Source organism: Panthera leo, chromosome C2 (genome assembly GCF_018350215.1).
Source record: "Panthera leo isolate Ple1 chromosome C2, P.leo_Ple1_pat1.1, whole genome shotgun sequence".
NCBI lineage: Eukaryota > Metazoa > Chordata > Mammalia > Carnivora > Felidae > Panthera > Panthera leo.
In genome coordinates, this window is record NC_056687.1 from 83,154,636 (window position 1) to 83,169,684 (window position 15,049).

The 15,049-nt window shown below is 44.0% G+C and overlaps 1 protein-coding gene across 4 annotated transcripts in view; it reads left to right on the forward strand.

Annotated features, from left to right (window-relative positions):
• Positions 1–14,357, forward strand: part of ABCC5 (ATP binding cassette subfamily C member 5) — an 80,088-nt gene extending 65,731 nt beyond the window's left edge. For all 4 annotated transcript variants that reach the window (XM_042954630.1, XM_042954632.1, XM_042954631.1 and 1 more), the window contains 5 exons: positions 582–741; positions 8,149–8,227; positions 9,435–9,548; positions 10,139–10,303; positions 12,901–14,357. In XM_042954630.1, coding sequence (XP_042810564.1) covers positions 582–741; positions 8,149–8,227; positions 9,435–9,548; positions 10,139–10,303; positions 12,901–13,002 — 620 coding nt within the window. In that variant the 3' untranslated portion in view covers positions 13,003–14,357. The remainder of the gene's footprint in view (positions 1–581; positions 742–8,148; positions 8,228–9,434; positions 9,549–10,138; positions 10,304–12,900) is intronic.
• The last annotated feature ends 692 nt before the right edge of the window (positions 14,358–15,049 follow it).

The window sequence follows — 15,049 nt, forward strand, 5'->3', positions numbered from 1 at the left end:
GTTCTTCTCACTTTGCCTGAGATGCATTTCAGCCTGTGTGCCCACCCCAAAGGTGAAAAGCAGGCCTTTTTCCAATTTACTCTTGTGAAATTCTGACAGTCCCTCAAACTCCTTCTCAGGCTGAAGCTGTGTGATTTAAATATATATGCTTGGTAGCTCTGGAAAGTGCATTTTTTTGCTATTTCTGGCAATCATTTTCTTTTTTTTTTTCTTTTTTAATGTTTATTTATTTTTGAGAGAGAGAGAGAGAGAGACAGAGTACAAGCAGGTGAGGCACAGAGAGAGAGGGAGACAGAACCTGAAGCAGGCTTCAGACTCTGAGCTGTCAGCACAGAGCCCAATGTGGGGCTCAAACTCACCAACCATGAGATCATGACCTGAGCTGAAGTCAAACACTTAACTGACTGAGCCACCCAGGTGCCCCTCTGGCTATCATTTTCTACATTATCTTAACTAATCAGATGAAATAGTGTTCGAATAGAACTAGAAAATTAGATGATTTTGCCCCAAGAATAAACCAGTTTTGTCTTCACGGAATTTGCTAATTGAGCTACTTTTCTGCATGTCTTTTGACTCCTTAGGGAAGTCCTCTCTAGGGATGGCCCTCTTTCGTCTGGTGGAGTTATCCGGAGGCTGCATCAAGATTGATGGAGTGAGAATCAGTGACATTGGCCTTGCCGACCTGCGAAGCAAGCTCTCCATTATTCCTCAAGAGCCAGTGCTGTTCAGTGGCACTGTCAGGTAAGGACCTGAGCGCCCATGTGCTTCGTGCTGCATTTCGAGGCCAGATGGGCATGTTAGAGCCTCCATGTGAGACTGAGATCTAGTGACCTCTAGTCTAGTGCTTTTCCCACCACCCTGTGCTTCTTACTGCAGAAGTGAGGGGCAGCTCCCCCGCACAAGCCACCTCATTAACGAAACAGGGCCCATGGGCCCTGCAGCATGGTGGTAAAGAAGTCAGCGAGAGGGGCGCCTGGGTGGCTCAGTCGGTTAAGCGGCCGACTTTGGCTCAGGTCATGATCTTGCGGTCCGTGAGTTCGAGCCCCGCATCGGGCTCTGTGTTGACAGCTTGGAGCCTGGAGCCTGTTTCAGATTCTGTGTCTCCCTCTCTCTGACCCTCCCCTGTTCATGCTCTCTCTCTCCCTGTCTCAAAAAAACAAAACAAAACAAAACAAAACAAAAGTTAAAAAAAAAAAAAAAAAAGAAGTCAGCGAGACCTGGGCTCAGATCTCTGCCCTGTGACTAAGTTACCTGAACATACCTAACTAAGCTTGTTCCCTCATCTGTAAAATGGGGATTAAAAAACTTTTTTTGTTGTTCATTTATGTATTTTTTGAGAGAAAGTGAGAGCCCACACACGTGGTGGGGAGGGGCAGAGAGAGAGGGAGAGAAAGAATCCCCAGCAGGCTTCATGCTCAGCACGGAGCCCAGTGTGGGCTCAGTCTCACCAACCGTAATACCATGACCTGAGCGGAAATCAAGAGTCAATGCTTAACTGACTGAGCCACCCAGGTGTCCCAAATGTGGGGATATATTAAATTAATATTATTAAATTAATTAAATGTGGGGATGATCTTCATTGTGAAGGTTGGATAGGTCCATATAAATTATATAAACACTGAGCCTGGCAAACCGTGAGCATCCGATGAATAGTAGCAGCTCATCAGCCTCACTACCATCATCCTTTATCTTCCTCCCACTCCACGTTGTCATCTCCCCTAGCTATGCTCCAAGTTGCAGTTCTCGTGATGGTTTTCTGACCTTATTATTCCTCGTGTTTTTTCTGCCTCTGGAATGATGCCTCTCTGAAATCTGCCAGGATGCCTAAGATAAAATTCCTCTTCTCAACCTGTTAAAATAGTAACTAAGAAGGAAATAATATTTAAGCCCAATATCTTTCCTTATAAATTATCCCACCCTTGCCCTTAGCTTTAAGCTTTTGCCTCCTGGAAACAATGGCTTTCCATAATCCATGTCCATTTCTATTCAAGTTGCCTCTCCTTTGAACTAAAAATATCTTTAACTATATAGTTGACCTAGATTGGACTTCTTTCTTTTTTTTTTTTTTTTAATCACTCTGAAAGTAGTATTGCCATTTCTTTCATTTTTAGTGGTCTTCAAAATAAAAAAAATTGGTACCAACTTAATTTCAAATAACCACAGACTTATCTTTAAAATCAGGTCCCCTCCTTGGACGCCTGGGTGTCTCAGTCAATTAAGCGTCATATTCTTGATTTGGGCTGAGGTCATGATCTCACGGTTCGTGGGATTGAGCCCTGTGTCCGGCTTGGTGCTGACAGCACAGAGCCTGCTTGGGGTTCTCTCTCTCTCTCACTCTCTCTTTCGCTCTCTCGCTCTCACTCTCTGACTCAAAATAAATAAATAACCATTAAAAAAAAATGAGGTCCCCTCCCTTTCTTCAGAAATGGCACCTGAACTCACTGATTCAAAGAGGTTTGGTAGATAAAATGAATTCTCTCCTATACACATGTAGGGTCAACACTCTCGGGTGTGTTTATTTTGGCATTTTCTCTAACCACCAATGAATTTGGGCAGTGTAGAATGGATCAGTCGTTCCCTTTAGGAACTGAGATAACGAAGTCAAACAAATGTCAGAAGAGAATTAGAATTTATTGAAGACTAGGGTCTAAAATTAAGAAATTGAGAGTTGTTGCCAAATCTGCTCTTCCCTCCCATAAATCTCTCCATTTTTAGATGCCACAAGGAATGCCTTTGAGAATATAATTGGCCTTACAATTTTTGGCTCCGGACAAAAGAACCATTTTTTTTTTTATCATCACTTGGAAAAACATTAAGAAACAAAGTGTGTTAAACTTGACTCTGTTAAGGACACTGCCACTGATATGCCTCACGTTTTATCTCTAAATTTTACAGCACTTCATTTGGGGCTGTGAATCAGGGGCTTCTAGAGTTGATGGTTCAGTGCTAGCTTTGGCAGCACATATGCTAGAATTAATGGTTAAGAACTGACCTGCTGGCATGGCAGCTGGTATTTGTAAACCCTCACGGAAGTGCAGCTTTTCTGGGAGTTGAGGCCGTTTGTTACCAACTCCAGAGACATGTTGCTGCTTGATGGACAAGCTTATGGCTGGTGTGCTACTGCCCTGAGTTTTTAGTTATTGTGCTCAGAGTGCTATTTGGGCAATCCACTGTACAAATTTAGGGAATCCTGTAAGTTTCATTTTCTGCCAGCTGTAATTTTGGCTTTTTAAGTCAATAGTAGATGCTGAGGTGAAATTAAATCACAGACCTATGATATTCTTCCTTTTATCTTCTCAGGTCTTACATAAGACCAGGTTTTATCCCAAGGAATATTCAGTTTTTGGTGTTCTTTTGCTTTCCTTAGACTATTAGAAAGCCTGGGGCGCCTGCCTGGCTTAGTTGGTTGAGCGGCTGACTCTTGATTTCAGCTCACGTCATGATCTGAGGGTCATGGGATCGAACCCTGCATCAGGCTCTGCACTGAGCATGGAGCCTGCTTAAGATATTCTCTCTCTCTCTCTCTCTAAAATTAAAAAATAATAATAATAAAATAAATTTTAAGAAAGGGTGTCCCTTTCCTTTTTTAAATTTTTTTTATTTTGATAGTCTTAGTCCCTGTGGAACTTGGGATTTCCCAAAAGCTCCTTAGTGTAAACATCAGAAAGTAATGTGAAGTCTAGAATAATTGTATCAAGAACACTAGATGTTATCTAACATTTGCTGAAGTCATTCCAGAGAGAGGGGATATATGGGAAATCTTTACCTTCCTCTCAGTTCTGCTGTGAAGCTAAATTGGCTCTTAAAAAATTATCTTTAAAAAAAGGGGGGGGGGGTCATTCTGTGCCAGATACTGTTGCTCTAAAGAACAACAGAACAGTATGTGACAGATGTTGTCCAAAGCATTTTAATTGTATTAATTCATCAAATACTCAAAACCCCATGAGGTAGGTACTATTATTATGCCAATTTTATAGATGAAAAAAATGAAACCCAGAGAAGTTAAGTAATTTGCCCAAAGGTAGGAATCTGAGCCTGGGTTGTCAGGGCTCTTATGTGCCACACTCACTGTTTTGCCTCCTCAAGCTATCACAACACCTGCTAATTATCACGACCTTGGGAGGTATCCTGTCTTTCCAAAAACCAGAGTTAGACCTGCTTCCTCAGGGGCCTTACTTTTAGTTACCTTTCTTTTCTAGCATCTTCAAAATCTCATCTGATTCCAGATTTGTACAGGCTTCGCTTATCTTGAAAAAAGAAAAATATGCACTCTCTGCTATTCTCTTGAGTCTTTTTCATTTACTCTACATTCCCCATATCTCTTTTTCCACTTCTAACCTTTTTTCTATCTAATTTTACTCTTAACAACCAGTCCATATTTCTGAATAACTATCTAGAGCTCTCCTTTAGCTTCCTGATAGCAGAAGAAGGTCTGCAGGTCCCAAGTCCCCTGCTCTGAGGCCCCAGGCTGCTCAGGAGCCCCTCACCCCCACCCCCACCATGGCAGGACGGTGTGGCGTAGCAGTGTCTTCCCATGTATGGGGGCGGAGGGGACTCCTGTATCCTCTCACACTCTCAGAGGTACTCTCAGCCTCATTTAGCCATGGCCACCAGGCAAGCTTAGAATACTGCTAAAAATAAAATATGAAAGACCAAAGATGAAAATGCACTTCTGGCAGCATTAGGACTCCAGGAGTTCTTTTTTTTTTTTTTTTTTTTTTTTTTTTTTTTTTTTTTTTAATGTTTATTTATTTTTGAGAGAGAGATGGTGCTAATGGGAGAGGGGCAGAGAGAGAGGGAGACACAGATTGGAAGCAGACTCTAAGCTGTCAGCACAGAGCCTGATGCGGGACTCGAACCCATGAACTGAAGATTACGACCTGAGCCAAAGTCAGACACTTAACCACCAGAACCACTCAGGTACCCCAGGACTCCAGGAGTTCTGACTATTACAAATAGGTGTCTTCATTCTCAGGTGCTTTTTTTCTCCATCCAGCCAGCCAGCCAGCCAGCCAGCTACAACTTTTGATGTTGTGCATGCGCAACTTTGCTTTCGCTTCTGTTTGTGGCTTAGACTCGGGGCCATCTGGCTTCTCTAATGACAGTGTATTTTTTTCTATTCCTGACTGAGCTCCCTGTTGAGATCAGTCTGGTCTGTCTTAATGTGTATGTACACCACCTACTGGTGTATGTAAATATTCCTTATATATCTGGAGCCCATTGCTCAGCCTTCAGCGGCTCCGTCAGCTGGTGTGATGAGCCTCAGAGGGTTGAATGTGGAGCCTACCCATGTGTCCACTGAGTCTTCACCCACAGACAATCCGTTGGGGCAGGCTCCTCAGTGAGCAGGTAACTGTATCCCTTGTGTGCATACTCTGTGTCTGATAAGAGGGTTGTGGTGAACTTCCTAGGTGTATTTGCTTCCTAGGGATGTCACAACAAAGCGCCACAAATTGGGTGGCTCAAAACAACAGGAATTTATTGTCTCACAGTTCTAGGGGCTAGCAGTCTGAAATCAGGGTATCAGCAGGATCATGCTTCCTCTGATCCTTCCCTTGTCTCTTCTACCCACTAGTGGTTTGCCAGCGATCTTTGGTGCTCCTTGGCTTATAGATACATCGTTCCAATCTCTGCCTCCATTGTCACCTGGCCTTCTCGTGACCCTCTCTCATAAGGACACCAGTCATGTTGGATTAAGGGCCCACTCTACTTTGCCACTCCAGAATGACCTCATTTTAACTAATTATACCTGCAATGACCCTATTTCCAAATAGGGTTACGTTCTTAGATACTGAGGGATAGGACTTCATGTCTTTTTGGAGAGGACACACTTCAACCCATAACAATAGGCATCACTGTACTGTTTTTTTCCCTAATGTTTTATTTATTTTGAAGAGCAGAGAGAGCATGCATTCATGCGTGCATGCATATGCAGGGGAGGGACAGAGAGAGGGAGAGAGAATCCCAAGGAGGCTCTGCTGGCACAGTGCTCAAATTCACGAACAGTGAGATCTTGACCTCAGCTGAATCAAGAATTGGACCCTCGACCAACTGAGCCACCTAAGTCCCCTGGACTACCTTCTACTTTAAGAGATATGCCCACAGAGATAATAGATATTAGATGGTATGCTTATAGAAGATTAGTCTTCCCCATCCAGACTTTTCACAGATAGGACTTTATCAGAACTCTTTTGAGCCTGGTATTCAGGATCCTGGATTATTGTGTCCACTTGGAAAATGCATTGAATATATGAATCAGAAAGCCACCAAGCATTGGAATGAGACAGCTAATGTGTCCACATGTACCTTGTCTATTTAACAGCTGCCAGTGATTGAATGTCTGCCTTGTTCCAGGCACTGTAGGTATATTATCTCTAATGTTTACAGTAACTTACTGAGTCATGTCACTATATCCCCATTTTATAGAGCAGGTCCGAGACTGAGGAGTAATTTGCCCAAGGTCATGCAGATGGTAAGAAGCAGAGTGGGGATTTGAGCCCAATCTGCCTGGATTCTGTGTACTCACACCCTCCCTGCATCATACTGTTCTTCGCCTCTGTGATTACAAAAAATGCTTAAATTGTGACACACTAATGCCTCTTACCAGGAAGTCAAATAAGAATGTGTGTTCCTTTATTCTTACAACAAATAGTAGACAATATACATGGGTTTCAACAGTGAATAAGATCCAGACAAGGATGCTGATCTACTGGGGGAGACAGACAAATGAACAGAGAGACAAGTGCTTTTTTATTTAAGATGGGGATAAAAAAGTGAGGGAACTGAAATATAGAGAAGTTAGGCTAACTTGGTCAGGGTCACACAGTTGTAATAGAAGCTGTACAGGAATCAGCAAGTCTGGTCCCAGAACCCTTTCTTTTACCAGTGTCTCTCAAGCAAAAGGGTGGGGAGAGGTGCACATGTTCAAAGGGCATAAGAGAGCAGAGCCAGTTAGAGTCTCCCAGCAGAGTCCACAAGTGTCCCAAAGGGATGAGCGAGATCGGTGCCAGCCTGTGCTTCCTCCTGTCAGGTGGAGTTCTGGGATAATGTCCTGCTTGCGTTTATGTGCCTGGAATTGCTAACCCCAGGCATGGAGACGGATGTGACACAGAGCTAAAGTTTTCCCAAAGACTTTCCTATTTCCTGTATGCCAAGTATAATTTTATGGACAAAGCAAATTATACCTAATACCTTTCAGGTTACTAGAACTATAAATGTCATGTTTAGATGGAGACAAGGCACTGCAAAATTCATGTAACATCCCAATTTCTATCAATTATCTGTTCCACCCCACCACTTTACCCTCATCCTCTAGGACAAAGAGCTGATTCCCCTGTCTTTTAAGATTCCAGAAATGTCTAGGCCAATTTTTTGGTATCATCCTTGATGTTCTTAAGGCAGATACTATTGGTACAGTAAGCAAGAATAGTCCCCAACCTGCTTTTCTGTTCCAGTAAATTCCTTCCTCTTGAGTTGCTGTTCACGCTCTTCTTTCTCCTCTACTGGATCAGCTCCTCCTCCTGGTCAGCCAGCTGACCTCGAGTCCCTGTTCAGTGACAGGCTCTCACCCTGGTGCATCAGGATGTTTTTCTAAGTTTGAACATACAGAGAGATGTATTTCAACATGTATATGTCGAAATGCTAACGGTGTTTGTTTCTGGGGGGTCAGATTAGAAGTGATTAAAATGTCAATTGGCTTTGGTTTTGTGTTTCACATATCTGTATTTCTTAATTTTTCTGTAACTAACTTGTATTATTTACATAATAAAAACAATAAAAGTTAAATAAAGTTTTATAAAGAAGACAGAGAGGCGGTGCCTGGGTGGCTCAGTTGGTTAAGCGCCGACTTTTCATTTCGGCTCAGGTCAGGATCCTGGGGCCGTGAGATTGAGTCCTGCATCTGGCTCCATGCTGGCACTGTGGAGCCTGCTTGGGCTTCTCTCTCCCTCCCTCTGCCCTTCCCCAACTTGAGCTTATGTGCACGCGCGCGCTCTCTCTCTCTCTCTCTCTCAAAAATAAATAAACTTAAGAAGAAGAAGACAGAGAGGTCTGGCCTGTTCCCATGTATGATCCTATGACAGATAACCTTTGCAGGATGGTCACTTACATGTTGGATCATTGTGAAATTCCTACTGTGTTTCTCTCCAGATCAAATTTGGATCCCTTCAACCAGTACACTGAAGACCAGATTTGGGATGCCCTAGAAAGGACACACATGAAAGAATGTGTAAGTAAAGCACAGAGGGAGCACTTTGCTGGAAATCTGGGGGCAGGGGGGGAATGCAGTGACACGTGTGTCCAGCCTTGCCTGTTGCTCTATTTCCAGGATGTCTGTGAAATCCTATGAAGGAGCACTTTAGATAAGGCTTCCCAGGCATTTCAGAAAGGGCATAAAAGTTGATATCTCTGGACCATGGTCATATTGCCCTTTTGCTCCCTATTGATTAAAAAAGATATTAATGACAACCACTCAGATTCTGTAATGCTTTTAAGTTAATTTCTATTGTATTCATCATGACAGTATAACATGTTTTTGAAGCATCTGAATACGTATCAAGTCCACAAAAAGCATGCAGCATGCATATGGAGTCATAGACTTCTTGGGGTAACTCAGTATGTACCCTCCCAAGGCCACAGGTGATCCCCTTGACCTGGAGTTGGTCTCTCATGCCCCTGAGTTGAGTAAAGCTCTGGATCCCCTGCCCTGACTCAACTAGATCAGCTGTGCCTTTATCACTTATATATTGACCTTCCTCAAATAATTTCATTTGAAGAGTAGGCTTAATAGCTTATTTTAAAGGCAAATTTAACAGCCATGGACCTATAGCTTTGAAATTCAGAAAGAGTGATCTCTTTGCATGACCATATTTTCAGAACCAAAATTAGGGCCGCCACCGGACAGGATTTGGGGACATGAAAATACTGGAATTTCTAGGACCTTTTAATGGTATGAGGCTAACAGAATAATCTATCTGAAATATGGAATGTCCTAGAAAATGAGAGTCCTTGGGGTACCTGGGTGGCTCAGTCACTTAAGCGTCCAACTTCAGCTCAGGTCATGATCTCACGGCTTGTGAGTTCGAGCCCCATGTCGGGCTCTGTGCTGACAGCTCAGGGCCTGGAGCCTGCTTTGGATTCTGCATCTCCCTCTCTCTCTGCCCCTCCCCCACTAGCACTCTGTGTCTCTCTCTCTCTTAAAAATAAATAAACATTAGAAAAAAATGAGGGTCCTCGTACATGTGATCGTAACACCTGTACCTTCTTTCCAGATGAGCCAGATTTGTGGCTAAAAATTGTTTCATCTATTTCAGAATAATTTATTTTTGCTACTGGAGTTTTGACAAAATTTAGTATAGTTTTTGTTTATTCGTTGGTTTTTTTTTTTCAAAATTTACTTTTGGACTCTTCAAGTCCCGACCTTCCTTTCTCCTTAGATTGCTCAGCTACCTCTGAAACTTGAATCTGAAGTGATGGAGAACGGGGATAACTTCTCAGTGGGGGAACGGCAGCTCCTGTGCATCGCGAGAGCCTTGCTCCGTCACTGTAAGGTAGGTGGTTTGGTGAGCGGTGGGGAGGAAGAACAGCCTTTCTCTGTCATAAGAGAACCAAAGGCATTCCTGGCACGAAGCCCAGTGGAGCATTTTAGGAGCGTCCCCAGAGAGGCTTCTAAATTAACCTTGACACGATCTGGGTATACAAGTGTTTTTGAGCCTTCAGACTTCCCTGAGCCTTTAATTTCCAAAGGTGACTTTTGTTTCTGACCAGTGAGTAGCTGTAGTACTGTTGGAAACCATAGACTTGGAGATATCCAGGCCATCAAATCCAGTCGCCTTGTTTTGTAAACCAGAAGAGGAAGATCCAGAAAGATGTTTTTCCAAGTCACAGAGCAAGCAGGAGCAAGCATTTTGTTAGATCAGTATTACACGCATTTCCTTTTATTTGTGGAAATGAAGGCGAACACATGGGTTTGAAGTTGTCTCCGTTCTAAGCAAAATGGTTCTTTTGCATATGTGTGTACTTACTTAGGAAAAACAGATTACGGTTTAAATAATAAAATACATTTTAGTGAAACCTAGATTAAGTAGAATGCTTAGGAAGAAATTGGTTGGATCTCTCTTTCTCCTCTCTTCTCTGGCAGATTTTGATTCTAGATGAAGCCACAGCCGCCATGGACACGGAGACAGACTTACTAATCCAAGAGACTATCCGAGAAGCATTTGCTGACTGCACCATGCTGACGATTGCCCATCGCCTACATACAGTCCTAGGCTCCGATAGGATTATGGTGCTGGCCCAGGGACAGGTACTGAGCCCCTGAAGGACCGTGGCTTGGCATGTGGCCTTGTCTGGGAGGAAAACTGGCCCCTGGCAGGACTGGGCTGATTGCCATCTCAGGGCGATTCTTAGCTTTCAGATAAACATCCTTAGCAGCTCTAACCTGGCGGCTGCATGGAGGGATACAGCCCCCCCAATCAAGAGATTGAGTAGGAGCACTCTTCCTGGGTTCTCATTATACTTTACTACCTGCTTTTTTGTTGCTTGTAAAAGTGACACTTTGACTTAGGTCAGAAAGCATGTGTTCATACTAACTCACTCACGTAGGCAGGAATTGCCCGAGACATATTGAGACCAGCCACCTTCTGTTTGCTCTCTGCAATCATGTGGTGTTGCCAAACTTCTCATCTGGCTGTTCCAAACTTTCCCACAATCTGGCCCAGCCTAGCCGCCTTCATTTCCCCCTCTCTCCTTGCAGGTGCTGGTGGCTCTAACCAGTCTTGCATACCCTAAGCTGGTTCTCTCCTCTGTTCTTCCCTCACTTGGTTCCATCTACCTCCAGCACCTTTTCCTCTTGTCCCCTCGCCCACATCCCTACATCTGTCTGCATACAGTCTGCCTGTCTCTCAAGAAAGACATGGCTTAAATGCCCTGATTGCCTCTGCCACCTTAAACTGTATGTGTACCTCTTCTGCCTCCTCTGATGGTAACTGGCTAATGCTCTTTCTCCCCTATTAGACTGTAAGCTCTCTAGAGTCATGGGTCATACTTCATTCATCTTTGGGTCCCTGGCAGGGCTCTGTACTATGTTCTTTGCACATGATAGACGTTAAGTATGTCACTTAAGATGTTAAGCAGATTTGTGTTGGCCGGGTACCTCCTTTGTGTGCCCCTGGGATGGCAGCAAATTGATGGTAGCAGGAACAAGCCAGTTACGATATATAACTTGTCTTGTGTTATATGAGACAAGTTACCATAATACCACTTTCTACCATAATAGCCACTTTCATTGGATGTTTATTATATGTCAGGCACCGCAGTAAGTGCTTTTATATACTGCCTCTCAATATATAACTAATCATCACAACCTCTGAGAAAGCTACAGATATTTTAACCCTACCTTCCAGAAGAAGAGACAGGCTCAGGGAATTTAACCTGTCTCCAGTCCGCAGGAAGGGAGAGTTGGAGGCAAGGTAGGCCAGTGACTCCAAAACCATGCTTTCCACTACTGGACTGCACTATCCCTCTATTTGTAGAGAAGTACTGAGAAAAACATCTAACACTGCAGATTTAGTCTGGGCTTCACAGCTTGGTTTGAGAGGACATAGGGTTAATGATTTTTCTCCTCATATTGAAATTATGTTAACATTAATGGTCTTTTGTTACCATCTTTGTTTGCATTATCCTAAATGTTTAGTGAGATTCTGTTACACATTGGATATACAGAGCTACTACTCTGTACATAGGTATTAAATAGAATATAATGAAATAAAAGTAGATGGGACCAAGAACACCTTCTGGGAAATTCTTTCTTAAAGACACACATGCACACCACTTTGTTTCTATGAGTGGCTCAATGTTTTGGAATGGGGATTGATTGGCTCTTAATGAGGAACTCTGTCCTTCCCATCCCTTAATTTTTGTGTTCATTAAAATTCCTTGTAATTTTAGGAAAACATGGAAAAAAAAAAGCATAAAAGCAAAAATAAGTCATTTACGCCCCCAGGGATAAGCATCATTAATACATTAATTTGCACCCTGCCAGCATTTTTCATGCCTGTATGCACACAGACTCCAGCAGATAGGATGTGCTTTGCTGTAGACACACAATACCAGAATGAAAGAGGCTTGGATGGCGGGAGTTCATTATCCCATGGCAGGAGGCCTGATGGTTGGTTATTCAGCAGCTCAGCAACGTCAGCTTCCAGCCAGCTCCTACCTGCTCTCCCCTTCATGGTGCAGGATGTCTGCTCTAGCTCCCAATGTCATATCCTCACACAGGCAATCCTGTGGAAGGCTTTGTCCTTATGTCTGTATCTAGTGGGCAGGACAGCCTTTCCTAGAAGCACCACAGAGACTGCTCCTTGGTCAAGGCTATGCCCCATGTCTTGGCCCTGTAGCAAGAAAAGCTGGGAAAGTGAATATGTGACATTTTCTGCCTCTATGGTGGAAGGCAGGCTCTGCCAGCATATCATTCAGTTTTTTGCTACAATATGATTTTCAGTGGCTACACTGAAGTCTGTCATAAGAATGGATAATCGACTGGATGGATCCCTTACTTCCTTTTTTATTCCACCGACCCAGTATTTTGGGCTGTTCTTTTTCCATCATCGGGTTGGGATCAGTTTGTATAACAAGATGAGATTTGCCTGCTATGCTGTTGACTTGAGCTGTAATTTATTCCCCCACTGAGATTTATGTGAAGGAAGTCTGGATGTCTTTGTCCCTAACCTTTCCTTATACCCTAGTTAGTAAAAACAAAAAACCAAATGCAGAACCCATTTGGGCGTGGCAGGACTGATCAAAGTGTCACTGCGATTCTTCCCCAGGGGGACTTGGGGTTTGCCCCCTTCCTGGCAGTGGTCCTCTGAATGACCCCAAGTGATGTGTCTCTTTCCTTTGCAGGTGGTGGAGTTCGACACCCCATCAGTCCTTCTGTCCAATGACAGCTCCCGGTTCTATGCCATGTTTGCTGCTGTGGAGAACAAGGTCGCTGTCAAGGGCTAACTCCTCCCTGCTGCTGCCACGTCTCTTTTCCTTGGAGCATTGCCATTCCCTGCCTAGGGCGGGCCCCTCATCACGTCCTCCTGCCGAAACCTTGCCTTTCCCAATTTTATCTTTCGCACAGCAGTTCAGGATTGGCTTATGTGTTTCAATTTTAGGGAGAGTCATATTTTGATTATCGTATTTATTCCATATTCATGTAAACAAAATTTAGTTTTTGTTCTTAATTGCACTCTAAAAGGTTCAGGGAACCGTTATTATAAATGTATCAGAGGCCTATAATGAAGCTTTATACGTGTAGCTATATCTATATATAATTCTGTACATAGCCTATATTTACAGTGAAAATGTAAGCTGTTTATTTTATATTAAAATAAGCACTGTGCTAATAACAGTGCAAATTCCTTTCTATCATTTTTGTACAGTTTGCTGTACTAGAGATCTGATTTTGCTATTAGATTATAGGAAGGGTAGCATACTGTTCTTCAGCTGGTGGTTTCACGGTGCCGGGTTCTCTGGATGTCCAAAAGGAAGATGTGTGGCAATAGCGGGCCCTCCAGCGGCCCCCTCTGCGCCTCCGCCCAGCCACTCCCAGGTGGGGTAGAGGGGGCGGCTGGAGGCCATGCAGAGCGCCGTGAATTCTCAGGGCTCCTGCTTTCTGTCCTGTTGTCATTCACTGTTTCTGTTGGGAGAGCAGTGGGGTAAAGCCCCAGACCCCTTTTCACTCCCTCCGTCGGGAATGAGAATCACAGAAGAGCATTCCTCGGACAGGGGGCGTTTTTTTTCCTGCCTTCCTCTTTTTGCTGTTGTTTCTTAACCAGAATCAAGTCTATTCCGAGTGTCCCACTGCCTCAGGTTCCTAACGCTGGCCACTGCACAGAGCTCTCCAGCTCCTACACCCGCTGGCTCCAAACCCGGGAGCCAGCTGCTGCTTTCTTCGGTGGTACTTTTTCATTTGCCTGGTCCCACGCCTCCACGGTTCAGTGACAGGGTTCAGGAGTTTGTGGGTCTGTTCTCTCTCCCTGCAGTTGTCACACAGTCTCTGTCTCTCTCCAAAGTCTGCGACTTTAAGCAGCTCTTGCTAATCAGTGTCTCACACTGGTGTAGAAGTTTTTTGTACTGTAAAGAGACCTACCTCAGGTTGCTGATTGCTGTGTGGTTCCGTGTGTTCCCGCAAACCCCCTTTGTGCTGTGGGACCAGTAGCTCAGGTGGGCGTGGTCGCTGCTGTCATCAACTGAATGGTCAGAGTTGCATGTCGTGACCAACTAGACATTCTGTCGCCTTAGCATGTTTGCTGAACACCTTGTGGAAGCAAAAATCTGAAAAAGTGAATAAAATTATTTTGGATTTTGTAAAACTCTTGGTGTAGAAAATAGTTTTCTGGGAAGGGAGCAAGATGTCTTTGTAGTGGCTTTGGTGTACAAGAGCCTTGGATCTGAATATCCAACGAGGGAGTCACGTGCCAGAAAGACCCGTAACGGAGTGGGCTGGTTGACAAGGGGGGCGGGGCCTGGCATGCCTGGAATCCTCTGTGGTGGGCTTTAGTTCCTATAGCCTGTGTTCTTGGGCATGGTCACCAGACAAAGTTCCTGTGGGACTAATAAGAGGTGCAGAAGGGCAGGGTGAATGGCTGTGGGGAGGTGGGAAATTGTGGTGAAGTAGATTTCAAATGAACAGTTAGCTGAGAATTCTCAGCAATTCAAACAATATGCAATTGCCCTTTCAGCCAGGTCATTCAGGTTAACTCATTGAGAATTAAGTACCATTCAAAAGGTACTCATTCTAAAGTTTCTCGATATATTGTGTTGAATGCAGCCAAGAAAGCTTTTAAACTATTTGTAGTGGCTCTGCTGACCACCAGCGGAAATCATATCTTAAGCCTAGCCATTTGTGTAAAAATTCAGCTCCTTGGGGCTCCTGGGTGGCTCAGTCAGTTAAGCATCCAACTTCGGCTCAGGTCATGATCCCACATGACCTGTGAGATCGAGCCCTGCATCGGGCTGTGTGCTGACAGTGCAGGACCTGCTTGGGGTTCTCTCTCCCTCTCTC